This window comes from Dermatophagoides farinae, chromosome 6 (assembly GCF_024713945.1).
Source record: "Dermatophagoides farinae isolate YC_2012a chromosome 6, ASM2471394v1, whole genome shotgun sequence".
NCBI classification, from domain to species: Eukaryota; Metazoa; Arthropoda; class Arachnida; order Sarcoptiformes; family Pyroglyphidae; genus Dermatophagoides; species Dermatophagoides farinae.
Window position 1 is genome coordinate 289,162 of NC_134682.1, and position 27,290 is coordinate 316,451.

The window sequence follows — 27,290 nt, forward strand, 5'->3', positions numbered from 1 at the left end:
TGTCCCATAAATAAACGACGTTCTTTGAAAAATTCAAAAAAAAAATTTTTAATTCAATAAAGATGGATAAAGAAAGCAGATAAAATATAAAATTTATATGAAGCAAAGAAAAACAACAACATATTATAATTGTATAAAAATTTATCGTCGATTTATATAAATAAAATTCCAATCCAATTTTCAAGTTTTTATTTTCCAAATCCATTCTTTCCAGTAAAATCAAAGCGAGCCATTCATCATTGGTTTTTTTTTAATTGGTGATTATATTGGTGTCTGTGTGTGCGTTTGCTGAATTTTCCTGAATCTGGTCAGATGCCGTTGAAATTTTTGTTGATTATTAAATATGAAAATGATGCCAAATCCATGTTGCGTGTAAGCAGCATTCGAACCGTAAAAAAACAAATTCAAATTGAGGTTTTGGATTGTTTGTTTGATTGAAAAAAGGCAATATTAAAGTAGTTCCGATTCCAGTTTCATTGTATCCAATCGCTAAAGAAAATTAAATGAAAATTCAAATCAGACTAGACTATATTTTTGTGAATCAAATAAAACTTACCATTGGACTAGTCGATCGTCTTGCTCCAGCTGGTGGTACAAATGAACTAGCTCGTGTTCTTGCTCGTAATTTGGCCAAATTCGTTTGACTATTATCGGCTCTATCTTCGGCTTCTTCTAATTCTTGTGTCAATTTACGATATTTAGCCATATTCAATGCTGCAATCTCTTCAGCTTCTTCAATCTGTCTTTTGTATGCTTTACATTTTTGACTAAGTTTTTCAGCCAAATCTTGCAGATGTTCAGTATTCTTTTTCATTTCATCCAATTCAAATTCCGTTTCTTTTATCTTTCGATCAGCTTTACGTAGATTTTTCGATGATTCGGCATATTTTCTTTGTTCACTTTCTAATTCTTGTGTCAATTCACGAACACGAGCTTCAAGTTTGGCGATGGTCTTACGGCCAGCAATCATGGCAGCTTGTTCAGCTTCATCTAATCGAATTTGAAGTTCTTTAACTTGTTCTTCCAATGATTTACGCATCTTTTCTTCGGCTTGAGCATGATCTTGTTCCTCTTTAAGTTCATCGGCCAATCGTGCAGCATCCATAATGGCTTTTTTGCATTTATCATCCAACAATTTCAATTCATTCAATGTTTCATCCAGATCCGATTTCAAAATCTGATGTTCACCTTCTAATTTACGTTTAGCATTGGATAATGCAGCATTCATTCCATTCAATTCTTGATTCAATTCATTCAAATCGCCCAATTCATTTTCCAGGTTACGGCATTTACGATCGGATAATTCCAACATGGTTCTAGTCTGGTCCAATTCATTATGTAATGCATGACATTTACGTTCAGAAGCGGCATATAATTCTTGTGCTTCCTCTTTTTCACGTCGTTCTCGATCACATTGATGTTGTAGATCTTTAATATTATCTTGTAATTTATGAATAAAGCTCTGTGCTTCAGATAATTGTTTATTGACACCATCCAATGCCATTTCCAATTCAACTACATCATTTTCAAGTTTCTTTTTAGCTCTCAATGCCTCGGCACGACCACGAGCTTCTTGCTCAAGACTGACCTGCATTTGATCCAATGTTTTTTGCATATTCTTACGAACACCTTCGAACTCTTCTTCCTTTTCCCGGATGTGTCTATCGTGTTCAAGTTTTGCTTGTTCCAATGCTTGTTGAGCAGCATAAACTTTGTTCTCTTCCATTTCTAAAGCAGTTTCTGCTTCGGCCAATGCATTTTGTAGTTCTTCTTTTTCCATCTGTAATCGTTTACGATTCATTTCCAAATCATTGATCTGTCTGCTACTTTCACTCAATTGATCCAATAGATCTTTGACTTCGCTTTGTAGATTTTTATTTTCACGCTTAGCAGATTCATGTTGTTCTTGTAGTTCTTCAAATGCAGCTTTCAATTTGAACAATTCGGTAGAATAATTTCGACATTCTTTCTGTGAAGCATCAAGTTCACTAGCCAAATCACTGCATCGTTGTTTCCATTCCATAATTTCTTTCATACAAGCTTTGACTTTCTTATCCAATGTTACAGCCAATGCTCTCGTCTGTTCCAATTCGTTGGCTAATTCTTCAGCTTCTTCAATCAGTTTTTGTTTCGATTTTTCCAAACCAGAAACCTTAATATTCAATTGTTCAATATGATCATCGGCCTCTTGAAGTCGAATGGTCAATTTTTTACGCATTTCTTCCATTTCTTCACGAAGTACATAGCCAGCACTTTCAAATTTAGCTTTCCATTGTTGAACCTCTTCCAAAGCTTTACTAATCTGATGGTGAAGATTTCTTTTGATTGTTTCATCATCTTCAATCGTTTTTCGGGCACCTTCTAATTCGATTTCGAGGTTACGATATTTGCTCAAAATAGCAAGGCGCTCCTATATTGACATTCATTGAATGATTAAACAAATCGAATTTCACACAAACACAATAACATACCTGTGTTTCATGAGCAACTTGATTTTTCGCTTCCTCCAATTCACGTTTCAATTGATCTTTAATTTTTTCAATACTTTCCAATTGTGCTTGTGCTTCTAGACATTGTTTTTCTGCTTCAATTTTTTGATATTCAATTTTCTTTTTCGATGCTTCCGTATCCTGTATTGTACGTTGGGCATCTTCATATTTCTTTTTCTCTTCTTTTAATTGCGATTCCAATTGTTTATTATGACGCTCAAGATTTGCCTACAAAGTTAAAAAACAAAACAAAACATAAAAAAAGAATTTCAAAAACATAAAAAAACAACATCGATTGCCACATTTCGCATGAATGATGATAATCCAGACAGTGAGAAAGATGATGATGATGATGATGACAGCTGGGCAATTAATCTATTTAAACTTGGAATTTTTTTTTCATTTTCTTTCAAAACAACATGCAATACACACACACACACACACCCTCAGCATTACCTAAATTGCGAAGGGAAAAAAATATATCCATTTTTAGCAAAAGAATTTCAATATTCGGTATGCTAAAAAATATTAATTTCAATAATAAAGACAGTGATAATGATTTTTTTTTCACTAGAAAAAAAAACGAAAGACATGACGAAAATTTCCACATCTAGTCGTCATCATAAGCATCATTGGCTTGTTATTTTTTTTTATTTTTATTTTTTTTTTGTTTCATTCAATTCAAGTAACAAAATTACCTTCAAATTCTTAGTCAAAGTTTATTTTGACAGACAAACATTTCTTTATCTCATTTACACTTTTCCGATTGAACGAGAATTTGTTGCAGAATATTTTATTCCTTTAAGAATATTAATAATAAGCTCACTTTATTCCCACTAACTATAATTAGCACACATCGATTTATGCGGCCATTGAGAAATAATAAAAAACATGCATATTTACATGATACATTTGTCAATGATGATGGTGATGATGAGAAAATTGCATTTTTTCACTCTTACTACTCTACTCTAGTCTGTGAGTGATATGATGTGATTGCAACCAGCTAAACTAACCTAAACGAAAACGCAAATTGGCTAAAGATATTTTTGTTTTACTTTTCGCGTTTTTAATTATAATAATAAAAATACACAAAACTTTGTTTGTATTACAAACGGAAAAAATTTCATCATCATCAAGAAATAATTTTTTCAAATTATTAATCCATAATGAGAAAAGAAAAAAAAATTCTTGGTTAATTTTGCAAAAATAAAAATTTCGGATTTTTGTGTGCTAAAAAAAATGTTGAATGTTTTTTCTCACTTACCTGAATTTTTCGTGCATTTTCCAATTGGGCTTGCAAATCGGATACCTGAACCGTAAGGCCAGCATTATCTTTCTCTACCCTAAACAGAAAAATGATTTACAATCAAGTAAAACAGAAGCAACGACTAACTTTGATTTTGCTCTGTTTGTCAAATCGATCTGTTCCTGTGTTTCATTAAGTATATCGGTATTTCGTTTTCGTAACGATGATGCTTCGGTTTCGTGATTAACATTGGATGTTTCCAATTCTCGTCGTAATTTGCTTGTTTCAGCTTCTAATCGTCGAACAGCTTCGTTTGACAATGCATTTTGATTGTCTAATTCATCGCAACGATTATGCAATTCATCAACTTCTCTTGTTAAATCGGTTCGCTGTTTTTCGGCTTTAATTCTTACTTTTCGTTCTTTGTCTAATTCTTCTTCTAGTTCTTCGATTCTTGCCTAAATAAAAATACACGAAAGAAGCAATTGTTTTGAGAATAATATGATTTCTTTTGAAAATAAAAAAAAACATTTCTGGAACTTACCTCATAAAGAAAATGGACAACACGTGAACTGGCTTGTAGGATCGGTGCTTGAGCTTGTCGTACAATGCGTTTGCTTTCGGCACTCAAAGTAACCGTTGGTGACATATATTGTGCTTTCTGTTGTAATGGATAAAATGATGATTTATCTTCCAATGATGGATCACCTTTGAAATTGGTTTTAAGAATTTGTTTAACTTGTTCCAGATCTGATTGTGCTGTGATTCTTTGTTCACGTTCAAGATTGGAACTAATGGTGTTTGAATCGCTTGTCGAATCCATTGTTGTTGTATGTTCGGGTGTTGGCAATTTAGCGGATAAAGTGGTGTGAATATCAACAGATTGTTCACTATCACTCATTTTTTATTCAAGTTCAAAGGAAGATGGTTTTTATTCTGTTTGAAACGAATAAAGAGAAAAAAAAGTTTTTTCACTAAAATCCAACTGTATGATACTCGATGTATCAATTGTGAATGAACAGACGAAATAAACAAACAAACAAACAGAATATAACGAAATGAATGAATTCGATCACATCGACACACTTATGAAATGAATAATGATTCTTCCTTAAGGGTTCTCTCCAACAAAACAAACACACACACACACAACAGAATTCGGTTGATTTCTATAATTTATGGAATCAAAGAAGGAATAATTTCGTCTTTGTTAATTTGGCACAAAAATCGATGTATAATTCACCAATTATTTTTTCAAAACAGAAAAGAAGAAAATCTACAAGCAAGCATCAAGTTATGATCCTCAACAAAACCAGAATGATGATGATGATCACTATAGTGTGTGTCTGTGTATATGTGTGTGGCAAGGATCGAAGGTTCGAATTTTATTGAAGCATTCGCCAGAGTGATGGTGGTGGTGGTGGTGGTGAATGCGACAAAGTTTTTTTGTATTTCAACATTTTGAATTATTGCAATTTTGGTTTTTTTCAAATTCTGGTTAATTCTTTATGCCAATTCTGAAAAGTGTCTCACAACGATGATGACGACATAATTTTTTATATGAAATCACACAAAAAAAGAAAAAAAATAAATATTTTAGCCGCCCGACCCATTGATAGATTCTTTTTTTCGTGTGTGTGTGTGTGTGTATGTAAGAGTTGCAATTCTGGGAGTCAGAATAACATGTAAGTGCAATAAAAAGTGAATTAAAGCCGTAAACGAACAAAAACCATTTTCTTCCATGTTAAGAAAAGAATTATTTCCATACCATACAGTAGTCAACAAGCCATTTCATTTTAGCCACTGACTGACTGACTGACAGACTTGAATGAATGAATGAATGAATTTTTTGTATGGCAACAAGATATTATGGCATTGCAAATGGCAACGACAATGATGAAATGGAAGCTAGAAAATTGTTTATCCAATTATATACCACCACCATCATTAACATCATGAGAAGCAAAATAAGACTAACATCAACAAACCGATGAATTTTTTTTTCATAGTTTTTGGCTTTGAATAGAGAAATAGGAAAATTTAAGAATATTTTTCCATACCAATTTTTTTTCTAACGATGATGTTGATGATAATGATGATAACGACATGGTTTTTCATATGCCGGATGAATGAATGCATTCATGGATGTCATAGCTTTGACATATAAAGACAAAAAGGGGAATAATTTGAAAATTTCGTGATTTTTTCATCATCATCAATCTAAAAATAGCCAAAAAAAAACGAAAATTACAAATAGATTATACTACAAGACGGTTCAGTTTTTACCAAAAAAAATTCTGAATCAACAAATGATGATTTGGATTGATAGACAGTGATGATGATGAGGATGACAAAAAAAAAATCTCAAATGACAATGATTTATATTCATATTGATGGAACAGAAAATTAACAATAAAAATTTGACAAATTTGACAGATCAAGATGATGTTTGAAAAAATTTTTGAGCAAAAAAAAAAACAGAAAAATTCAAATCAAAATCAAATTCCAACACAAAACGAAGTCAATTGTCAAGATTCCAACACTAGATGTCATTATATGTTGTATCATTGGATTTGTTTGTTTTCCATCTCGCAATTTTGTGGACTCCACGTGGATAAGAATTTTGTATCATGAGTGTTAACTCGAATACTTTGGCCATTATAAATCGGGATTATGTCCTCAAGTATGTATCGTCATTACAAAATAAATTGTCAAATTTAACATTTACAAATTGTATAGCGTTAGTTCCGTATTGAATAAGGATCATAAACAATTTGGAAAATCATTTCTAACCGATGGTGATGAAGAAACATGTTGGAATTCGGATGAAGGCAATTTTCAATGGATCTTTTGTTCATTTCATCATTCATTCATTTTAAATGAATTAAATATTCAATTTCAAGGTGGTTTTTCTTGTAAAAAACTTTTGATCAAACACCTGGACAACAATCAACGAGAACTTGGTGAATTTACCATTTACTGTGAAGATAATAATTTGCTACAGAAATTCAAGGAAATCAATCCTCACCGATTTTTATCCCAATTCATTAGAATTATCTTTCTAGACTGTACCGATACATTTGGCCGTGTGATTGTCTATAAATTCGAATTATATGGACAACAATGCAAAAATCATGAATCGCAACAAAACTTTGTTAAACATTGATAAAGTTCTCAACCATTATCAATGGCTAATGGATTCTTATGTTCTTGATTTTTATCTCAATAACCATTGGAATAAATTGCCTGCAAAATGGTCTGAATGTTTAAACAAATTAAATCTATTTGACATACCTTGGTTATTGGGCATTTCAAATAATCAATCCAAATGCACCATTGTGTTGCCATTAACTATGCTTTGTCTTCGATCATTATCAACGATTATTCGAATGATCAGGTCAAAGCCATTACATGAACAATTGTTTTTATCATCTAACTTGAAACAATCTCAAGAGAGACATCAATTTTCAGAAAATCTTTCCACTGATTTAGATCACATTCTTACCAGAGGTATCAAAGCAAAGAAACGTCATGAAATTCAACAATTATGTAAACTTATATCGACTGTGATGAATAAATTCGGCAATAATCTCGACATAATCGACTTTGGATCAGGCAAATGTCATCTTTCCAGAATACTAGGACTTTGTTATGGATTCAAAGTATTCTGCATTGAAGCAAAAAGTGAAAATCTAAATGGTGCTATCAAACGAGAGAACAAAGTTATTCGAGCACTAAAAAAATACAAACGTTTCGATGTTGTCGAAGAAGAAAACATGCCCATTAAAGCTAATTGTTTCTTGACCAAAGAAAACAGAATCGATGAACTTTTTGGTGATAAAATAACTAGACCACATCTTTTACTTGGTTTACATGCTTGTGGTTCACTTTCGAATCTGATACTTGAAGAATTTGCAACCAATCCTGATTCCCATTGCCTTGTACTAGCCTGCTGTTGTTATATGAATTCCGAACTTTTTCGTTTCCCAATGAGTCAGCTGTTGAAAGAGAGTTCTCAATTTACACTGAGTATCTCGGCCAAAGAATTGGCTTGTCATGCCATTGAAAAATTTATCAATGATTTCAGTCAAAAAGGTAATAAAAAGAGAAAGTTGTTTCTTGTTTGATTCTAAATTTATTATTACTCATATAGAATTAGATTCACTCAAAGTTCATGGATATCGAGCTTGTTTAGAAGTGTTGTTGGAACGATATGCACCTCACATGCGATATAAATCAATGAAAAATGTAAAAATTACTGAGCAAATGTCATTTAAAGAATATGTGACTCGAGCTACCAGTGGATTAGATATATCAATTCCTGAATCAATTTTCGAATCAAACGACGATGGTAAAATAATCGATAATTTCATCAATCAAACAGATCAGGTCATTCTATTCTATTCATTGCGATTACTTTTGGCTCCGTTGATTGAATTGTACATTTTAATGGACTATCGCCATTATCTTTGTGAACAAAATCCAGTCCAAAATACTTATCTGATACCATTGTTTTCACCATCCATTTCGCCTAGAAATTTTATTCTAATAGCACACAAATAAAATAAATGTCAAGTTGATTTTTTTTCACTTTGCCCTTGTACATGTAACGTATGAATTTCGGATTCGAGAAAAAATTATTTCAAAAACATCTGTTTATCAACAAAAAAAAAAGGTGACGCTGAAATAAAAAGTTATGCAATCTAGTCAATACGTTGTTGATGCTGATGATGATGATGGCTAAATTTGACAAATAAAGAAAGGAAAAAAGACTTTAATACTCTTACACACACACACACACACACAGGCAGTCCTTTAATCTGATAATTGTCTATTTTGACTTTGAATCATAAGCCTTATACCCAACCATACGACACAATGACATGACAATTCAATTTAAAGTCATTTGCACACCGCATCAAACACTACTACTTTAGTTTTTTTTGTATTTGTATAAACTCTGGTGTCGGAGTGTTTGCCTGTATTTTAAAAAACAAATGTCCATTTTCTCAGGTGTCGAGTGTGTTCGTTCATAAAACAAATTCGAATCAAGTGTACTTTATACCAACACACACGCACACAAACACACACACACATATGATGATGATATATTTGTTGGACCTATAATAATTATGAATGAATTATGGTAGTCGATGTCCCGAACAAAATTGGGACCAAAGATTGTTTATGGCTCCTCCCATATTTCGGTTCACGATCGTGTTCATGACCGTTTTTTGATTGATCAACAAGTTCATTGTTCGGCCAAAAAGCTCTATAGAATATGATGATGATTTGGTTTTTTTCTCCTGGATCAAATTCGAACGTGAAAATATTGTTCAAGAATATAATGTTTGAGCTGATTTTTGATTCATTTGGAATCTGATCATTCTATTGATCGGTCATTTTGATTGATCATTGGGTACAAACAAAGAGAAGATGCTACAATTTCGTGCCAATGTCAATCGATGTTTAGTATGTGGAGATCGGGCTTCCGGTCGTCATTATGGAGTATTGAGCTGTGATGGATGTCGGTATGTTGATGATGAATGAAATGAAAAATTTTTTTACATTTTTTTTTCTTTCATTTCTCATAAGTGGATTTTTCAAACGAAGTGTTCGTCGTAATTTGAATTATCATTGTAAACAGAATAACCAATGCAATATCAATATTAATAATCGTAATCAATGTCAAGCTTGTCGATTTCGTAAATGTCTGGCAGTAAAAATGAAACCTGAAGCCGTCCAAAATGAACGTATAAATTTGGCCACTACTTCATCATCGTCAGGTAGAAAATCTAGTCATTTAAATTTAATCAATGGCAATGAACAACAATCATCAATGAACGCAACAACATCTTCGATGAATGTTCGACGTATACAGGCCACCAGCAGAATGGTGAATGATTCTGTTCAACCTAATAAAATGACCGCTTCAACAACATTACAATGGAACAGCAATGCAAATCTTTTCAATTTTCAATTGGTTCTCTCGTGTAAGTTTTGTAGCTGTTAATAAATGAACAGAATCATTTTGATCCGCATAAATAAATAGCTGATGAATCTGCCATAATGAATCATATGCAAAATTATCGTCATGCTAGTTACCTGAATACAGCAACAATATCACCAATAATGTTTATTCACATTTATCATCTGATCGCAAATGTCGGTATGTTTAGTTAAAAATGTCAATCAATTACCGGTGGTTGAAATTTTAACATTTTTTTCATTTCCAACAGTGGAATGGTTTTTCAAAAATTTTACATTCGATAATGCAGCTAAAAAGGATTACCTACATCTATTGGAAGAATCATTGAATCGATTACTCATTATTGATCTATCGGTTTATCGGAGTTTCTCATCACCATATATTCGCTACATCTATGAATGTTATTTTGTTAATCAACAAGATCAAAACATTGTGAATGAAGTGATTCATTTTATAAGTTCATTACAATTGGATCTAGCTGATTTGGATAAATTGAAATTGTTGATTTTATTACAATCAGGTACAATATTTATTGATCTGCTGAATGATCAATCATTGATTCATTCATTATTATTTTTTTTAAGATCATGTTTCATACATTCCACATTTGGCAACAATTTCATCATTGTATGATCAGGTACAGATGCAATTCTATCAAGATTTGAAACGAAAAATTTCAGGAACGGATACAGCAGCGGCAACAACAACAATAAGTCATCTAATTGAACAAATTATGTTACTACTATCGACAACGAAACGTTTACGGAAATCACATTTTCATCCAATTCATTGTGCATTTTTACGTTGGATTTCATTGAATCATCACCATCATCATCACCAGGCTATTACTAATCACGAAACTATCATGGAAAATGGACTTGACACCAACAACATCCTGTTGGATCAACATTCAAACATATAAATCTTTTCTCTTTATTTGTTAGATCAGTAAATACGTGTGTGTATGTGTGTGTGTGTGTGCGTGAGGGAAAATCAAAAATCATGATAAACTCATTTACACAAGAAAACAAAATTAAAAACCCACAATATACACACACTTTATTTATCATATATTAATTAGTAGATGAAGATATGAGAGAGAGAACGAGAAAAAAAGCATGAAAATTTGTATTAATGAAAAGAAAATAAAATTATTTTACAACATACAATTTGTATTTGTATTGATTTGTACTCAATATCTTTTCCAAATGCCACCACCAGCACCGCCACCGATTCCACTGCCATTTTTCCATCGATTGTTTGTATTATTTTGTTGTCGATTATGATTTGAATAATTTTGTCGATTATTTTGACTATAACGATTATTATTATTAGATGATGATGGTGATTGATTATGATGATGATGATGATGATATGATGATAATGAAGAGGAAGAACTAGCATTGCGATTATGATGATGGTGTTGATGATGATTATGATTAGGACGATTCGATGATGATATACTTTGTATAGAATCACCAATTTGAAAATTATTTACATCACCAATATGACTTGGAATATTTGGTATAATGTTCGAAAGTGATAACGGTGTTATTGACGATGAATGATGTTGTTGAGGTGGTGGTTGTTGCGGTACACGAAATTTATCGAGATCATTGCTGTTGCTGATGCTATCATTAATAGATGAACCAAGAAATTCTTCAAACGAGGGTGGTGGAGGCGGAGGTGGTGGTGGGATGAAACAATATGTTCCACCGATATCCGTTGCTCCAATAAAAGATGATAATTGTGGTGGTAATAAAGAAGATTTCTGTATCGAATCTGAAGCATGGCGATTATCTTCGTCTTCGGAATCACCTAGATCCATATCGGCTGGTTCAAAATTTTCGACAGGATTTTCATTACCAAACGATCGTGTCGTGATGACTGATTCGATTTGGTTGACATCTCTGGATGAATTTTTATTGAAATTTTCATTACTTGGACCGTATAAACCAGGATTCAATGGGAATTGTCCTGTACCCGACATTAGACTTGTTAGACGTTTATCCAGACTACTAACTTGCTGATTATTTGTTTGTTGAAAGAAATTCAACACCGATGATAATTGGGAAGCATTCATTTCTGGAGGTTTATTCAGACTAGAGAAATTAGTGTAGCCACCATAGTTATTTAGCATCGATTGTACCTGCCGTAGTCGTACCTCACAATTGTTGAACGTTTCAGCTATCGCTTTTGATTCTTTCATTTGAATATCATAATAAATCTTACTTTTCTCCAAGGCTGTTAGCAGAGATTTTCTGGTGACAATCTCTTTTTCAATGGCTATTTTGGCCGATTCTAAACATTTGGTTGCATCATCTAATTCTTTACTACATTGTTCTCCATACGATTTATCTTTGAGTTTATTGAGCAAATCAGAATTGGCAAAATCCAATTTACAATTGATCAGATTTTGATATTTTGCACGAGTAAATTGTTCAACTTTTACAGTATTGTTAATCTGATTGATTATATCATTTAGATCAAAATCGTGAATAATTTTGGCAATAACATCGGCTTCGATTTTCTCTCCGCAAAGTAATTCACGTAATTCATTAATAAATTCTTTACTATAAACGGATCGATCTTGCCAAATGCTCAGTACACGGTGAATATTGTTCATGATTTTTTCATCATTTGTCACTTTACATGCTTCACGCAAGGCATTCATAAATTCACTTAGATAATGTGATAGATTTTTCTTTTTTGCATTCTGTACAATATCATTGGCCAGATAGAATAAAACTAATTGATGATCACTTTTATCTGTTTACGAAATAATAACAAGTAAGTTTTTTGTTCGTTTTTTAATTACACTCACCTCTAGTATAACATTTAAGCCATTGTTCGACAATTTTTTTATAATGTTTCTGATAATGTATAACCCATAATGATAATGATTGAATACTTTCTTGGCTGCTGGTAACATTTTCCAATTTTTTCACTAAATTCGTTTCACTAAAACTGGACATATTGTGATCACTATAAATAACGACGATGAAGATGAACAGATAAATTACATAATTTTAATGAACCAGCGAAAAACAACTTGATCAACAATGGAAATGATTTTTTTTTTATTTTTGAAAAAAATTCAAGAATTTCGTGCATGTATTATATGTAAACAAACAACATCAACATTGACATACTCAATCAATGCCGCCACAGAGCGTCATCAAACGTGTTCCACCAATACAAATCTATACAATACAAGCAATAGATGAGAGGGCAGTACTCATTGTGAATGAATTATCCATGAAAAAACAATAAGCCCCCATGTAATTTAAATTCGATTCCGGATCACAGATGGCACTAGGTAACGGTAATCATCAATTATCTTACCATCGAATTACGAGCGCGAAAAAAAATTGATCATTTTTGATTAAAACAAAATTGATCATCTGGTTTTTCCACTTCGAACGGCTATTTTGAAAATTTTGTTAATTTCAATCAAATAGTTTTTTTTATTTAAGATTTTTTTCTATTTCATCCACTTTATCATCATTTCTCAAGCAATCAATGAACTATATCAACAACAAACGTTCGATTTCGAAATCAACATTGTAACACCAGATATTTGAAAAAAAGTGCATATAAACTATGTATGTGGATATAAATTATTATTATCATTAACTTTGAAATGATTCCAACCACAATCATGATCATCAATCGACAATGGCAAGACCATGATCCAAACATGTGTGTGTGTGTGTTTGTTTTAGTTGTCTAATGATTTTTTTTCTGGATAAAATGTTCGACATTGAATGACTGATTTTAAATAAGATGAACGTTCAAATTGAATAAATGTGAATATGACGAAATCATTATTATTATCATCATCAATGGCTATGTAGACTCTTGTCTTTAAAGACCAACAGCTTAATTTATGTGTGTATGTGTGTTGGAATCGTGTACTGTTGTTGTTTTGGATCTACTATAAAAACTCGACATTTCGTTTTTTTTGCTTTGAATAATTTTTATTTGTTCACCCGCGTTATGATCTCATTTTTACGAATTTTCTTTTTTTTTCTCACATATTAGACAATTAAACAACCGTCGTCATGACAAACAATGAACAATTTAAAAATCATGACAATGAAGATTGGTTTGTCGAAACTGGTGTTCTTAATTCTGACCAATGTCGCTTAACCATCAAAATCGGTCGTAAATTAATCGAAAAACAGTCCAAATATCAAAATATATTGGCATTTGAAAAGTAAGTTTCAATGAATGTGTGTGTTCATTCACCGATAACAATTATCGTTATCATCATAGTGAAAAATTTGGTCGATGTCTGGTATTAGATGATGCCATTCAATGTACTGAATTGGATGAATGCTCATATCAGGAGATGATTTCTTTTCTACCATTAAATATTCATCCAAATCCAGAACGAGTATTGATCATCGGTGGTGGTGATGGTGGTGTAGCACGTGAAGTGGCCAAACATCCATTGGTCAAACATGTAGTTCAATGTGAAATTGATTCAGAAGTGGTGAAAATATCGAAAAAATACTTGCCATTCATGGGCGTGGGATTTGAAAATGAAAAATTGAAATTATTTTTCCAAGATGGCTATGAATATGTTCGTAATCATAAAAATGAATTCGATGTAATCATTACTGATAGTTCGGATCCAAAAGGTCCAGCAACAACATTGTATCAATCGGAATATTATCAAGCACTTTATGAATGTCTCCGTCATGATGGTATAATTTGTTGTCAAGCAGAATCGTATTGGTTCGATTTGGAATTCATTAAAAATTTATTCCATAAAGTTCAACAAATATTTCCATCATTAGCATATGCATCAACAGCTGTTGCATCATATCCATCTGGTCAAATTGGATTTTTGATTGCTTCAAAATCAAAAACTGTTGATTTCAAACATGCTAAACATCAAGAAAAATTTCAGAAAATTGCTGAAAAATTAAGGTATTATTCACCTGAAATGCATTCATCGGCATTCATTTTGCCAATGTTTGTACAACGACAATTGGATCAAGTGTTGAATAATCCATGAAATAATAATTTCTCGATTCATTCAAATTTAAAATTTTATAAAGAATAAAGCAAAAAATTAAATTCTACGATTTCTTTCTAAGAATTAGGTTTCTTTCAAGAATTCAGAAAAAAATAAAACAAAATTCAAAGTAAATTAAATTCTGTCCAATCATACAAAAGACAGATAAGTATTTTGTTTGGTCGTCTACTCATTATGAAGGGAAAAAATTATTCAAATTATTAGGATTGAAATGAATGATCATCATCATCAGGAGATATTTCAGCAAAAGGATAAATTATCAGTTGACTTTTTCTGGTTGAACAGACACACACAGGAACACACCAAATCATCTATTCATTCATTTACTTGCTGGCAACGTATTTGATAAGATCGATTACTCGGTTACTGTAGCCAAATTCATTATCATACCAAGCGATAAGCTTGACGAAGGTTGGTGTCAATGCAATACCAGCTTTAGCATCGAAAATAGAGCTATGTGTGTCTGAAATGAAATCCGATGATACGACCTGAGAATGATTGGCAAAAAAAAATGAAAAATAAACAAGAAAAACAAAAAAGTAATGAATATGTGAATAGATGATGATGGCTATAATTAGGTATATACCTCTTCATCGGTGTATTCAAGAATGCCTTTCCAATGATCACTTTCAGCAGCAGCTTTAATAGCGGCTTTAATCTCGTCATAGCTGGCTGGATTTTTCAATGTGACAGTCAAATCAACAACAGAAACGTCCGGAACAGGTACACGTAGTGCCATGCCTGTGAGTTTGCCATTCAATTCGGGAATAACTTTACCAACAGCTTTGGCTGCACCGGTTGAAGCTGGAATAATATTTTGTCCAGCACCACGACCATCACGCCACATTTTGCCACTAGGACCATCGACTGTTTTTTGTGTGGCAGTCACAGCATGGACAGTTGTCATCAAACCATTTTCAATACCAAACTTGTCATTGATGACCTTGGCCAATGGAGCCAAACAATTGGTGGTGCACGAAGCGTTTGAGATGATTTGTTGGCTTGGATCATATTTATCATGATTGACACCCATCACATACATTGGAGCATCAGCAGATGGTGCCGAAATGACAACTTTTTTAGCGCCACCAGCCAAATGGGCCTTGGCTTTTTCGATTGTTGTGAACACACCAGTCGATTCGACAACGTAATCAGCACCAACTTTTCCCCATGGAATATCGGCTGGATTACGTTCTTGGAAAACCTGAATCTTTTGTCCATCGACAACCAAAAGACCACCTTCTTCTTTTACTTCACCTTGATAACGGCCATGGGTTGAATCAAATTTGAACATATAAACCATATATTTGACATCCAAAAATGGATCATTCACGGCTACAACTTCGACACCTTTTTTAACGGCAGCTCGTAAAACGAGACGACCAATACGACCGAAACCATTGATACCGATTTTAACCATTTTTTAGAGATTTTGTATTGTGTTTTTAAAACTATGGTAACAATAGAAAAAATTATCATCAGCAATAAAATTGGAAAAAATTTCGTCAGTAGAAAAAAAAACTTACGCGAGAAGACGAATGCTGCAATGCAAGTGAAATAAAAAAATGATGCGGATTGATCCCAATTGACCGGCTTGGTTAAATATATATAAGCTGACTCGTTAAATACAACTGCCATTTGTACGCAAGCGCTATACAGTAAAATATTCGAGAATTTAGTAAATAAAATAACCTTGAGTTATAATGATAGGACTTTTACGACGCGCATGCGATTTACTTTGAAAAAATAAAAACATTTTTCTGATAACAAAAAAATAGCATCCGATATACAACAACACACCCCTTCACGCGATTTATTTTGGTTGCTAACTGACGTGACATTGTCATCTGCACTCAAAAAAAAAAAAAAAAAAATACGATTGATTCATATCAGCCCCATGTTTAAATGTGAGGAATTTAAATTTTTTTGTTTTTGGAATAAACATGCCACCATACGGCGCCATATATGCGCCAATCGAATTTACTTTAATAATCTGAATTGAATGGTCAAATTCCATAACATTCATTCATTTATTACAATTACAAATGATGATGATTACATTTTAGGTTCAGACAAATAAGACATTCCAATCTTTTCACCTGATTGTTTTTTCTTATTGATCAATGCATTAATCTTTTGATATTCACGATCTAATTTAGCTTTTTCATCTTTTATCATTCGTTTTGTTTTGCCTGTTGTATTATTATTTGATGATGAGTGATATTGATATTTCATTTCTTTTCCATTATCATAATCATCATCATCGTTGTGGTCAAAACGTGATGATCGAATTTTACCACCACTAACAACATCTTTACGACCATTGTCATCATCATCATCATCATCGGTATCGATGATTGCATCATCATTTTCAGCATAACCAGGATAACATTCTGCATAGCTTTCCGGTTCTTGTTGTTGTAACTTGGCTTTTTTCACTTTATGAATGTTGGTCGTAGTATTTGAAGCAGCCAAATTTCCAACAATAGTTGCAGCCATTTCCAATGCTGCTTGTTTCGAATTACTACTACTTTCACGATCATCATACTTATTTTTTGTTGATTCAAAATATGATTTACGTTTACCACCATCGTTATTGGATGATGATGATACACGTTTGGATTTAATATCCGGTACATAATCACCAACATCATCATAAATATTATTATCTTGATGTCTTGTTTTTTCTTTGTATAACGATGACGATTTACCGATGCATTCATTCTTAGATGAACTACTTGGCATTGATTCGAATTTTCTTCGTTGTTTTTTACTATTTGCTCCTTGTCTGATATGAGTCCAAATCTGGATTAATTTATTCATGATAATTTCATTAGTACTGATTGAATTGTATGCATCCAAATTAGGACATTCAGCTTTGCTTCGAATTAATGTGGTTGGTATTTCGTTTTCAGGAAAATCATTGGCTAGAATGGAAAAAAATTAAAAATTTAAAAAATTTTACCAGAAAAAAACATTCATTCATACTTAGATCGTATTGATATGCCATTCTTCCTTGTCGAAATAATTCATTTCTTTCGGGTAAATTTTTATTAAACACAATCTTCAACAAGTTATCAATTTTTTTATTCTTAATCACATAACGATCTTGATCATCGAATGTATCGTGCTCTTTTTTCGAATATTTCTTCATTTTTCGCCGCTCTTCTTCCTTTCGTGCTTCTTCTTCTTCCTCTTGTTGTTGTTGTCGTACTTTTAGATATTCTTCCTCTTCTTCTTTTGTTTGTATTTCAGCTTTCACTTTTTGTAATAATGCATAATCTAGCCCTTTGACCAAATGCGTATGTTCCATATCACCACCAAGATATTTGGATTCTTGAATTAGCTGTTTTCGCCGTTCAGCTGCATCCATATCAAAATTATCTGGACCAACTGCATGATAAGCAGTACTGTTGGTCAATATGTCGGAATTTCTTGCTGCATCCATATTCGATCCATCTCTACGTTCTTTAGCTCGATCACGATATTTTTTCGCTAATTCATGTAGAACATCACCATCTTGTTTTCGAATCATTTCGTATATCTTTTTTTTCTTTTTAACATTTTCACTTTGTTCCACTTTCGGTTTGTAACCAGATCTGCCATGCTTGTTTCGAACTGAACCACGAACTGAACCCGGTGTTGCTGATTGGCCTTGCATCACAGATCTTGGTGTCATCATTAATTTACGAAAATCGTCGTTGGTCATAGGTTGTGATCGTTCGATGGCATGATTTTCGGTCTTTGGTAATAACGCCGATGGCGGCGCCAATGGATTTGAAAACGGTTCGTTGTCCATTTTTGATGAAAAATTTCAAAATATAAGGAACGAAATAAAATGTCAGAATATGAAATGATTCTGAATCAGAACAAATCAGAAAAAACAAAAAAATCCAAAAAAGTCACGTGACATTATTGTAAACAAAGTCACTCACCTGAGTGTAAATAGAATGTGAGTTTTTAAGAAAGTCAAGTCGTAAAAAAATGTCAACATGAAAATTTTGGTTCTTAAAATTTGAAAAAAAATGATAATCTCCAATTTCAAACGACAATATTCGGACAGTCGGTTCGTAAGATTTTTGATACGAACCGCATTGAGGCAACCATCAGCTTGGTCGATGCAGCGATTGGTTTCATCGTCCTTCAAAAGGACACGAGCCTTGATTCGATATTTGTTTGGTCGTGGCCCATCACCATTCTTGGCGAAAAAATTCATCCCAAACAAAGATATTGTCCACATTTCGAAGAATTTATATGCACAATCAAGACTTGTGCGCTATGTGTTTCGTCAACGAGAGTATGTCACCCGTTTCTACTTGGGTCATTCTCCATTTAAAACTTTCAACAGACGTGTTTTTAACGGAACCGGACTTACATTCGGTTTAATCGGCATATATTGTCGTGATGGCAATGGTTATCCTGACTTATCCAATACTTTATTCGATAAACCTCAAAGTCTTGATTTCAGCGACTTTTTTCAAACTGTAAAAAAACCGATATTCGAAAGTGATGAACTTAGAGATGATATAACCAAAGCAGATCATATTGAATTTGATGATTTCATTGCGAAAGGATGTTGTGGTGCTGTTCACAAAGGAAAAATCAAAGATTATGATACAGAAAACGTTAAAAATGTGGCAGTGAAGATGTTATTCAATTATGATATGAGTTCAAATTCTGTGGCCATCATGAACGAATCGATTAAAGAATGTACACCGTATCGTGGAACATACGGAACGATCTCAACACGAAAAACTTTATCTGCACATCCAAATGTTGTGAAGATTTTATCAGTGTTTGTTGACGAATTTAAACCCGTAAAAAATAGTGAAAATTTTTATCCACATGCATTGCCACCAGAGTATGGTGGTTTTGGCCATAATCGAACATTGTTTGTTATGCAAAAACTCTACGATATGTCACTGAAAAAATATTTAATTCTGAATCCTTTTCCCACTGAACATTGTTCATTGGCTATACTAACCCAATGTTTTGAGGCTATTGATTTTTTGAATAAAAATCAAATAGCACATCGTGATCTTAAGCTGGATAATTTTCTCGTCCAATTACCTGACAACAATGATGATTATCCGTGGATTGTTATCACCGATTTTGGACTCTGTTCAACTAGTCTGAAAATTCCTTTTGAAACAGATGAAGTATGTAAAGGAGGCAATCATGCATTGATGGCACCTGAAATCAAAACAGCTCGTCCATGTAAACGTGCCATATTGGATTATAGAAAAGCAGATCTTTGGTCAATGGCCACCATTGCATATGAAATATTTGGCGAATTGAATCCTTTCTATCAAAAACAGATCGATCAACAAGCACTGGATGGTGCAAATTATTGTGAAAATCACATACCTGCATTTTCGTCTAAGTTACCATTGTTGGCATCAATGGTGAAACAAATTCTTCGAAGGAATCCAAATGAGGTGAATATTGTTCTTTTCATAAAATTCAAAATTAAATTTTTTTTTCTCATTATAGCGTCCTTCAACATGGTTGGTTTCGGCCTATTGTCATCTCCTGCTACAATATGGATCGAAACAAATGAATCAACTTCTGATGATTGAAAATCACCAATTGCAGGATCAAATTTTGAAGAATTGGTTCAAACAATTATCATATCGTAAATTGTTTGAAATAACCAATGGAAATTTGTCTCAAATTTCCAATTCTTATCGTATGCAAGTAATGTTTCTTGCCAAATATAACAGCAATCAATTGATTAATATTGTTGAACAATCATCAATCATGTTTTGAAGTTTATTTTATTCAATTTTTCCATGTTGTAAGAAAAAAAAATAATAAAAACATGCACATTTTATAGCCAGTATATTTAGTTATTTTTTCATTATTTTAAAATTTATATATGTACAATGTATAATGATTTTCATTACAAATTCATTGTTCTTCAGTTTCATCGGTATCAGTTTCAGCGTTTTTCTTTTCATGTTTTGCATTGCGAATCTTCTGCTGTTTCCATTCTTTGATTTCTTGTCGAAGCTTATCATCTATAATGAATGTATGTGTTTGAAAAAAAGATTTGCATTGATTTGTTACTACTTACTTGGTACAAGCATATCTTCATTCAATGGTTGACGATTGAATGGATCAGTAGAAGCATTCAACAAGTGACGAATTATCACAGATCGGTCCATTATGTTTCCACTTGGCAATATAACCGGATCATCCATAATTGTATCCATTAATGGATCTTTATAATTTTCTGGTGCATCACTAAAATCAATTTCCATCTGTTTTTTAACCTCGAGAATTTTTTCCACTTCTGATATAATCAATAAAAATGATTCAATTTTATGTTGTGATTTAATATGGATACGTTCCATTTTCGATGCAGCATCTTTGAATAATTCATGACTATATGATCGTTCATCATTGGCAATGGCCTAATTAAATTTCAAAATTATTATTAGTTTGTCGGAAAAAAATTTCAAAACAAAAACCAACTTGATAAAATTTTTTGGACTTTAAATGCAAATAAATATCAGTAATCTTGTCGAGTAAATATTTGGGATCCCAACCATATTTTTCTGGATTTGGAACTTTAAGACTTTTACATTTTTTACCACAAAGCTGTTGTAGATTAAAGTTGAGCATTGCAGCCAATCTATCAATGAGTTCCTGAACAAGAAACAAATTGTAACATGATTTTTGATTATTTTTTTTTCACACAAACAACTTACCACAGCTTCGAAAGGTTTTTGTACCGTTTTTGTCAGATAATGCAACATGTCAACATTCTCGACAGCCAAAATTAAAAATGAACGACATTGCCGTTCATCGAATGCTAGTTGGCGTTCACGAGTTTCTCGTTGTTCTCGTGTTTGTCTATTCCAATTTTCAGGATTTTTCATGTCCTCTTTAATTTCATGAATTCGTTTCAAAGAAACCAATGCTTCATCCAACAAGAAAGTCGTGTCGTTCATCAACATGTTGATGAATTTGACAAAATTTTTTCCATTATCGGCTTCATTAATAATGGCAAATTGTTGTTTTTGATTTGTCCAAAATGATTTGAATATAATACTAATATGATAACGAATGGTAAATTTATCATAAAATTCATTCGAGGTACCAGTGATTTCAACATCAGTGTAGAATTTCATTAGAGCACGAACTAGATATTGATCGGCTAATGGATGATTCATGATTTTTGCGTGAAATGTCGATGAATGAGTGTTGACAATTGGGCTCGATAGAAAAACAATTTCGATGAATTTTGCAGTCAAATAGGGATTGTTTATATAATGTGGTGAACAAATGACCACTATAATGAATAGAATCAAGCATTCAAAATTGGCTGAATCATAATATGGATTTGGTGGTTCCAATATTGTCGAACAATGTTGAATAATGAAGATAAGAAAATCAGCCAAATCCTCTAGATACCAATCTGGATAACTGGCAAAAATTGGTGGTACATTTTGAGGCAATGGTAATTCCAGATCATATTCATTATCACAATTAATTAATTTCAACAAGAAATGAATAAATTGATTATAGAATATCATACAACGACCAAGGAATCGTTCGTCCAATAGGCCAGCTTCAGCACAAAGTTTTGATTTATGATATCGCAACATTTGTTCTTTATAACGACGCAGCCGATTGGATTGATCAGTCTGGTGAGCTTCAATGAAACGATTCAATTCTCGGATGGTTCTCAAACGCCGCATATGTTTTCGGATGCATGGTATGACGCTTATATGATGTGCATATAAAGTTTGAAAAAAACATTGTGTCGAAAATGTTACTTCATTCCAAGCAAAATCTGGTTTTGCCATCTCTTGTTCAAGCCATTTCTCGGCTTCAGCTTGATTGAACTTGATTCGTGAATCATCTTTTTTGATGGCCAATGGATTGTTTTGATTCATAGGAAATAATGGATCAATTTTTTCACGCTTGATTTTCACCGAAAGTAATTGTAAAACACTAGTGAGATTGGTGAAAAAGCCATCGGATGCAACAGATTTTTCATCCAAATGTAAACGTGAACGAGTACTGTTTCTCAGTAATGCTTCAGTGAAAAATTCAACAGTTCTTGCACGACTTTTATGATTCAATAATAAAGAATGAAATATTGGATATAGTAGATCACGACGAATATAATCCAAAGTATTTTGCAGATCTATTGTCGTTTGTTTGACTACATCATGACCATTTTTACTTGGATAGTATTTATCGACAATTTTTGGCTATAAAATAATATAACAAAAAATAATTAAAGCATAGTAAAATAATGATGAAAAACTCACATCATCTTCAGCAAACACTGACAATCGCAAAAATGGTGACATGTATGCAATTTTAGAAAATTCACGACCATTCGATTCTGAAATGGTAGCCGGTAATAACCAATTTATCGTTTGAGAATTTGTTAGCTATTTGTGAAAAGTGAAAAATTACAAATCCACAATCTGATGATCAGCAACACAGGAACACTTACCAATTCACCAATTGGATAATTGGATTTTCCGACCGAAACATTACAAATCTGATTAAGTATTTGTAATGGTAATTTATGATTATCATAAATGAATGAACAATAGGAATTCATATCTAACCAAAGATTTTGTAAAATTGGTTCAAAAATTGCTGCAAACAATGTAGGTGAATAGTGATTATAGGTGTTGACAATAAAACTATTGATAAAATCTGGATGTAATTTTTGTGAATACAATAATTGCAGGAAATAATTTATAAGATATGAATCCGATTCCGATTGATTCATGATCAATGCAACAAAATTGATGCATTGATTTTTAATCGATGCCAATAAATCGCGAATAATTGGTGTTTCATATTTTTCCAATGTTAATTTTTCTTCTTTGTTGGCTCGATTGAATGAATCCAGCACATATGATAGGGCTAAAATATATTTATTACGATATGACATAAAATTCACGGCTTCAAAATCATTGTTCTTTTTGATTTTGAATGTTGATTGAATGATTGATTCAAAATTTTCTGGTTTAAATTTATTGAAATAAGCGAGACTATCATCAAAACTGACCGGTTGATTAATGAGATTCGTTACAATTTCCATGAGAATGAATTGAATAATATTCTTGTAATCATCGGTTGGTTTGATTTTAGTTTTAAATTCTTGAAGATTTATTGTGACTGGTGAATGAATCAATTGATCATTGTTGCCATTATTTTCATTGGAAATTTCAACATTAAATGTTTTCGATATTATATTGAAAATTGTCAACGATAAGGAATTTGATTCTTCAAATGAATCAAGAACAATATCAGATTTTGACTCGAATGAATTATCTCGTTGTCGTTTAAGATTTTCACGACGTTCTTCAATATTATCTACATCCATCTTCTCGATACGAGCATCTGAACCGCCAATATTTGGATTCATTTTATCATTGTGAGGAGTACAATCAACATCCATTGCTGATGGTGGTTCTGGATATGATGATGATCGTTTATCCGAAACAAAATCTAAATTAACATTATATTTGAGTGATGATTCATTTCCTTGTTCAGTGTTAGCCGGGTTATTCACTCCTTGCTGTTGATGTAGGTGATGATTGAGGGTGTCGTTTCTTTTTTTATTATTATTTGCCGTCGTCTTGGTTGATGAATTACAATTCAATGGCTGTTGCTGTTGAAGAAGACTTGATTCGGCAAGCTGCGGCAACAAATTGGCAGATGTTGTCATTATTGTTGATGATGCCGCTACATTAATAGATGATTGAACTTGATGTCGTTGTTGTTGTTGTTGTTGTTGTTGTTGTCCGGCAGGGTTATTGTTATTATTATGGTATGCTCCAGCACCAGCCAATCTTGAGAGTCGTTTGCGTCGTAACTAATAGAAAGCATATTCCAAGGTCATTATTCGTTTTAATGGCAAGAATTTACAATCGCCAAGAAAAAAAAGACAAACTTACCTCTTCAGGAGTCAATTCTCGAGATGTTTGTGGAACATAAATTTCTGGTATGATGGTATTTGCCAAATGAGATGAAGTGGATGATGATGATATTTCCGAATTGATTATTGGATTATCATTTTCACCCGAAGAATTCCCAGGAACATTTGATGGTGATGGCGACTGATCATTTGATTGATCCATAATTAGACTGATGATGATGTAAAACTGATGAAATGCATTAAATTGTGGATTATTATGATTAAGATTATGAATAATTGAAATACCTTTTTCGAATATATCGAGTATATTTTCGATTGAAATAAAGAAAAAAAATCACATTTGATTATGAATAGCGATGGTTATAAGAAGAATGGATTGATCACTTGGTTAAATATACGATGATAATGATAGCAAATAAAAGAGAAAAAAAAAGATGATGATGATGATGAAATCAAGTGAGAAAATTGGTTATAGAATTATAAAACTAGCATTTATTTATTACTACTATAGTGATGATATGGACTAATCGACAAAAAAAAATTGAACTAAAACCAAAATGATGATGCTTTTGTTGTTGTGTACTAAAAGACGAAAATTTTCTATATCAGAAAAAAAGAACGGCAAGGCAACACACACACACACAAAAAACGATTTGGTGAAGATGAAATACGATTGAAACTCAACACAATATGAAGCAATGAGCATCTGACGACGACGACGATGATGATGACTATAGAAAAACTATTACAAGTCGCACATACAAAACATACACATGATTTTTTTTCGATATCTAAATTCGAGAACAAAAAAAAATTTGTAGGCGTTGTATACACAGTGGAAAAACTTGTGATTGTGTGTTGTTTTTTTTTGCAGAATGAAAAATTCTTCCATAGAAATTCAGCAATATAGCATTGTTGTTGTTGTCGCTGTTATTGTAAATGTGGTTATTGAATAATAACAAAAGAATTCTTTATCCAAAAGAATCGTTAAGATTTATTTACGAACCAACCTCATCATCATCATCATGAAGATGGTGATAATGATATTGAAATTGATAAAAGTCAAGTCGTGTTTTTTTTCACTCTGATGATGATGAATAATCAGTTAGCATGATACGATTTAGAATGAATTTTACTACAAACACACGTACACACATTAAAAAAAGGCAAAGACATCATCATCAATTTAAAGAACTTGGCTTTGGCTGAATTCTTGATAATGATGGTGATTATATGACAGGATTATTGAAATATTCGTACTTGTCTTGACAAATTCAAAAGAAGAATATTCAGTTATTCTGGATTAGTAATAATTCTTTAGAATGGCAACAACAAAAACAACAAAAATTGGACAGAATTGTGGTAAACAAACAAATAAAACGATCTAATAGAAAAGCAAATGAACTTTTCAATTCAAAATGGCTGAAAATGAATTTTTTCACTTTCTTTTTATTCTTGTTTGTTGTTTACGAAATATTTGTTCAAAAAACAACAACGACGAAAAAAGGCTTTAACACGCAATTTTTTCTTTCATTGTGAATATCAAAATCTTGCCCCATAGGGCATGACAATAACCAGAAAAATTAAAAAAGGCTGTTACCCTGGATTTCACTTTTTTTTGTGTGTTTAAAAAAACTCATTCATTTGGATTGTATCTGGTGGGTATAGAAAACGACGACGACGCATGCGTTTTCATATGGATTCATTGAATTAATTCAAATCCATATCCGTGATATTAGAATAGAAACTGATGAATTATGGATGTTGATGATGTTTGAACATTGAAAAGGTTATTGTTCGAAAATGGTTGGCGCGCGAATATTTACAAGTTTTTTTTTCATGATCATCATCATTCATCATTGATGAAATTAAAACCAGTTGTCGTTGTTGTCGTGAGAGAAAGATGAAATTCAAGTGCGTCTTATCCGTTTGAATACAACAACAGCAACAACAACAACAACAACGTGATTTCATTAGAAATTGCATTGAAATGAAAGAATCTTGTGATTCATTCTTGGATTTTGTTTTAACATTTCAAATTTTGCAATTCAATGAATTAATTTGAAAAAATGATGAAATTACACGTCAAGTTTTAAATATCGATCGTTTATTTTTTTAATTAAAACTCCCATTAACAGTTGAAAAAAAAGTTTACAGTTATGTTATTTAATAATAAATGGGGTTTGTTTGCTTTTCTTTGTGGTTTATTGTCAATGATGATGTTGATATAAAAGTATGGCATACATACATCCTGGGCTAAATTACAATACCGTCACTTCTCTCTATTCTATGACAATAATTTGTCACATTGCTAACAACTTATTTGACTAAAAATACTCACATGTAGGTGGGTAACAATCGAGATAATACTGTAAAAATATACATAGATAACATTTGACATAGAAAAAAAATCAACGTTTATCAATGTTGTTGTTGGCCAAAAAAAACCATTTATACCGGAGGTGTTTCCATCATTGATTTGATAACATTTATCAATGATAATCAACATGAATCAATATCAAAAACAATAGTCCAAAAACAATATAATTTATATGGTTTTCTTTCGGAATTTTCGAGAATTCATTTTTAATTTGGATATG

At 32.2% G+C, this 27,290-nt stretch overlaps 9 protein-coding genes across 12 annotated transcripts; 4 read left to right on the plus strand and 5 right to left on the minus strand.

The window, feature by feature from the left end:
• Positions 1–23: 23 nt before the first annotated feature.
• On the minus strand, positions 24–5,268 carry LOC124493531 (uncharacterized). Its single transcript, XM_047056623.2, has 6 exons — positions 4,283–5,268; positions 3,886–4,196; positions 3,757–3,835; positions 2,472–2,717; positions 557–2,410; positions 24–489 (listed from the first exon to the last, which is right to left on the minus strand). The coding sequence occupies exons 1-6, from the start codon at positions 4,637–4,639 to the stop codon at positions 451–453; spliced, it is 2,886 nt and encodes a 961-aa protein (XP_046912579.1). The 5' UTR covers positions 4,640–5,268; the 3' UTR covers positions 24–450.
• A 1,602-nt stretch (positions 5,269–6,870) lies between these two features.
• LOC124493538 (methyltransferase-like protein 25B) lies at positions 6,871–8,328 on the plus strand. The gene is made up of 2 exons (XM_047056631.2): positions 6,871–7,833; positions 7,892–8,328. The coding sequence occupies exons 1-2, from the start codon at positions 6,873–6,875 to the stop codon at positions 8,299–8,301; spliced, it is 1,371 nt and encodes a 456-aa protein (XP_046912587.2). The 5' UTR covers positions 6,871–6,872; the 3' UTR covers positions 8,302–8,328.
• A 73-nt stretch (positions 8,329–8,401) lies between these two features.
• On the plus strand, positions 8,402–10,658 carry LOC124493535 (uncharacterized). Its single transcript, XM_047056628.2, has 5 exons — positions 8,402–9,269; positions 9,334–9,731; positions 9,791–9,907; positions 9,978–10,247; positions 10,312–10,658. Exons 1-5 carry the CDS (start codon positions 9,175–9,177, stop codon positions 10,647–10,649), a joined length of 1,218 nt encoding a protein of 405 aa, XP_046912584.2. The 5' UTR covers positions 8,402–9,174; the 3' UTR covers positions 10,650–10,658.
• LOC124493532 (uncharacterized) lies at positions 10,637–13,005 on the minus strand. The gene is made up of 3 exons (XM_047056624.2): positions 12,552–13,005; positions 10,895–12,496; positions 10,637–10,784 (listed from the first exon to the last, which is right to left on the minus strand). The coding sequence occupies exons 1-2, from the start codon at positions 12,700–12,702 to the stop codon at positions 10,920–10,922; spliced, it is 1,728 nt and encodes a 575-aa protein (XP_046912580.2). The 5' UTR covers positions 12,703–13,005; the 3' UTR covers positions 10,637–10,784; positions 10,895–10,919.
• SpdS (Spermidine Synthase) lies at positions 12,409–14,834 on the plus strand. 3 transcript variants are annotated; one of them, XM_075732132.1, is made up of 3 exons: positions 12,409–12,517; positions 13,772–13,946; positions 14,006–14,834. In XM_075732132.1, the coding sequence occupies exons 2-3, from the start codon at positions 13,792–13,794 to the stop codon at positions 14,751–14,753; spliced, it is 903 nt and encodes a 300-aa protein (XP_075588247.1). In that variant the 5' UTR covers positions 12,409–12,517; positions 13,772–13,791; the 3' UTR covers positions 14,754–14,834. The 3 variants fall into 3 exon arrangements, with proteins under 3 accessions (XP_075588247.1, XP_046912586.2, XP_075588248.1); XM_047056630.2 differs by lacking the exon at positions 12,409–12,517 and adding an exon at positions 13,240–13,332; XM_075732133.1 differs by lacking the exon at positions 12,409–12,517 and adding an exon at positions 13,358–13,620.
• Positions 14,770–16,429, minus strand: LOC124493536 (glyceraldehyde-3-phosphate dehydrogenase 2). The gene is made up of 3 exons (XM_047056629.2): positions 16,301–16,429; positions 15,361–16,225; positions 14,770–15,262 (listed from the first exon to the last, which is right to left on the minus strand). The coding sequence occupies exons 2-3, from the start codon at positions 16,192–16,194 to the stop codon at positions 15,098–15,100; spliced, it is 999 nt and encodes a 332-aa protein (XP_046912585.1). The 5' UTR covers positions 16,195–16,225; positions 16,301–16,429; the 3' UTR covers positions 14,770–15,097.
• A 348-nt stretch (positions 16,430–16,777) lies between these two features.
• beag (IC cytokine homolog beag) lies at positions 16,778–18,760 on the minus strand. 2 transcript variants are annotated; one of them, XM_047056627.2, is made up of 3 exons: positions 18,710–18,760; positions 17,763–18,633; positions 16,778–17,701 (listed from the first exon to the last, which is right to left on the minus strand). In XM_047056627.2, the coding sequence occupies exons 2-3, from the start codon at positions 18,571–18,573 to the stop codon at positions 16,830–16,832; spliced, it is 1,683 nt and encodes a 560-aa protein (XP_046912583.1). In that variant the 5' UTR covers positions 18,574–18,633; positions 18,710–18,760; the 3' UTR covers positions 16,778–16,829. The 2 variants fall into 2 exon arrangements, with proteins under 2 accessions (XP_046912583.1, XP_075588245.1); XM_075732130.1 differs by lacking the exon at positions 18,710–18,760 and having other exon boundaries at positions 17,763–18,679.
• Pink1 (PTEN-induced putative kinase 1) lies at positions 18,704–20,614 on the plus strand. The gene is made up of 2 exons (XM_047056626.2): positions 18,704–20,212; positions 20,268–20,614. The coding sequence occupies exons 1-2, from the start codon at positions 18,800–18,802 to the stop codon at positions 20,541–20,543; spliced, it is 1,689 nt and encodes a 562-aa protein (XP_046912582.1). The 5' UTR covers positions 18,704–18,799; the 3' UTR covers positions 20,544–20,614.
• On the minus strand, positions 20,533–26,853 carry Ube4B (Ubiquitination factor E4B). Its single transcript, XM_047056622.2, has 8 exons — positions 24,976–26,853; positions 24,710–24,916; positions 23,251–24,627; positions 23,060–23,185; positions 21,488–22,999; positions 21,252–21,425; positions 20,851–21,190; positions 20,533–20,794 (listed from the first exon to the last, which is right to left on the minus strand). Exons 2-8 carry the CDS (start codon positions 24,890–24,892, stop codon positions 20,685–20,687), a joined length of 3,822 nt encoding a protein of 1,273 aa, XP_046912578.2. The 5' UTR covers positions 24,893–24,916; positions 24,976–26,853; the 3' UTR covers positions 20,533–20,684.
• Positions 26,854–27,290: the final 437 nt, after the last annotated feature.

Coding starts and splice junctions, on each gene's coding strand:
- LOC124493536 (XM_047056629.2), bottom strand. CDS start 16,194: ATGGTTAAAATCGGTATCAATGGTTTCGGTCGTATTGGTCGTCTCGTT. Junction 15,263..15,360: donor TTGAATACACCGATGAAGAG/GTATATACCTAA, acceptor AATCATTCTCAG/GTCGTATCATCGGATTTCAT.
- LOC124493532 (XM_047056624.2), bottom strand. CDS start 12,702: ATGTCCAGTTTTAGTGAAACGAATTTAGTGAAAAAATTGGAAAATGTT. Junction 12,497..12,551: donor GCTTAAATGTTATACTAGAG/GTGAGTGTAATT, acceptor TTTCGTAAACAG/ATAAAAGTGATCATCAATTA.
- LOC124493538 (XM_047056631.2), top strand. CDS start 6,873: ATGAATCGCAACAAAACTTTGTTAAACATTGATAAAGTTCTCAACCAT. Junction 7,834..7,891: donor CAATGATTTCAGTCAAAAAG/GTAATAAAAAGA, acceptor TTACTCATATAG/AATTAGATTCACTCAAAGTT.
- LOC124493531 (XM_047056623.2), bottom strand. CDS start 4,639: ATGAGTGATAGTGAACAATCTGTTGATATTCACACCACTTTATCCGCT. Junction 3,836..3,885: donor ACAAACAGAGCAAAATCAAA/GTTAGTCGTTGC, acceptor TTTTCTGTTTAG/GGTAGAGAAAGATAATGCTG. Junction 490..556: donor GACGATCGACTAGTCCAATG/GTAAGTTTTATT, acceptor AATTTTCTTTAG/CGATTGGATACAATGAAACT.
- SpdS (XM_075732132.1), top strand. CDS start 13,792: ATGACAAACAATGAACAATTTAAAAATCATGACAATGAAGATTGGTTT. Junction 13,947..14,005: donor AATATATTGGCATTTGAAAA/GTAAGTTTCAAT, acceptor TTATCATCATAG/TGAAAAATTTGGTCGATGTC.
- Pink1 (XM_047056626.2), top strand. CDS start 18,800: ATGATAATCTCCAATTTCAAACGACAATATTCGGACAGTCGGTTCGTA. Junction 20,213..20,267: donor TTCGAAGGAATCCAAATGAG/GTGAATATTGTT, acceptor TTCTCATTATAG/CGTCCTTCAACATGGTTGGT.
- LOC124493535 (XM_047056628.2), top strand. CDS start 9,175: ATGCTACAATTTCGTGCCAATGTCAATCGATGTTTAGTATGTGGAGAT. Junction 9,270..9,333: donor TTGAGCTGTGATGGATGTCG/GTATGTTGATGA, acceptor ATTTCTCATAAG/TGGATTTTTCAAACGAAGTG. Junction 9,908..9,977: donor TCATCTGATCGCAAATGTCG/GTATGTTTAGTT, acceptor CATTTCCAACAG/TGGAATGGTTTTTCAAAAAT.
- beag (XM_047056627.2), bottom strand. CDS start 18,573: ATGGACAACGAACCGTTTTCAAATCCATTGGCGCCGCCATCGGCGTTA. Junction 17,702..17,762: donor GGCATATCAATACGATCTAA/GTATGAATGAAT, acceptor TTTCCATTCTAG/CCAATGATTTTCCTGAAAAC.
- Ube4B (XM_047056622.2), bottom strand. CDS start 24,892: ATGGATCAATCAAATGATCAGTCGCCATCACCATCAAATGTTCCTGGG. Junction 21,426..21,487: donor AAAAACCTTTCGAAGCTGTG/GTAAGTTGTTTG, acceptor TTTCTTGTTCAG/GAACTCATTGATAGATTGGC. Junction 21,191..21,251: donor AGTCCAAAAAATTTTATCAA/GTTGGTTTTTGT, acceptor AAATTTAATTAG/GCCATTGCCAATGATGAACG.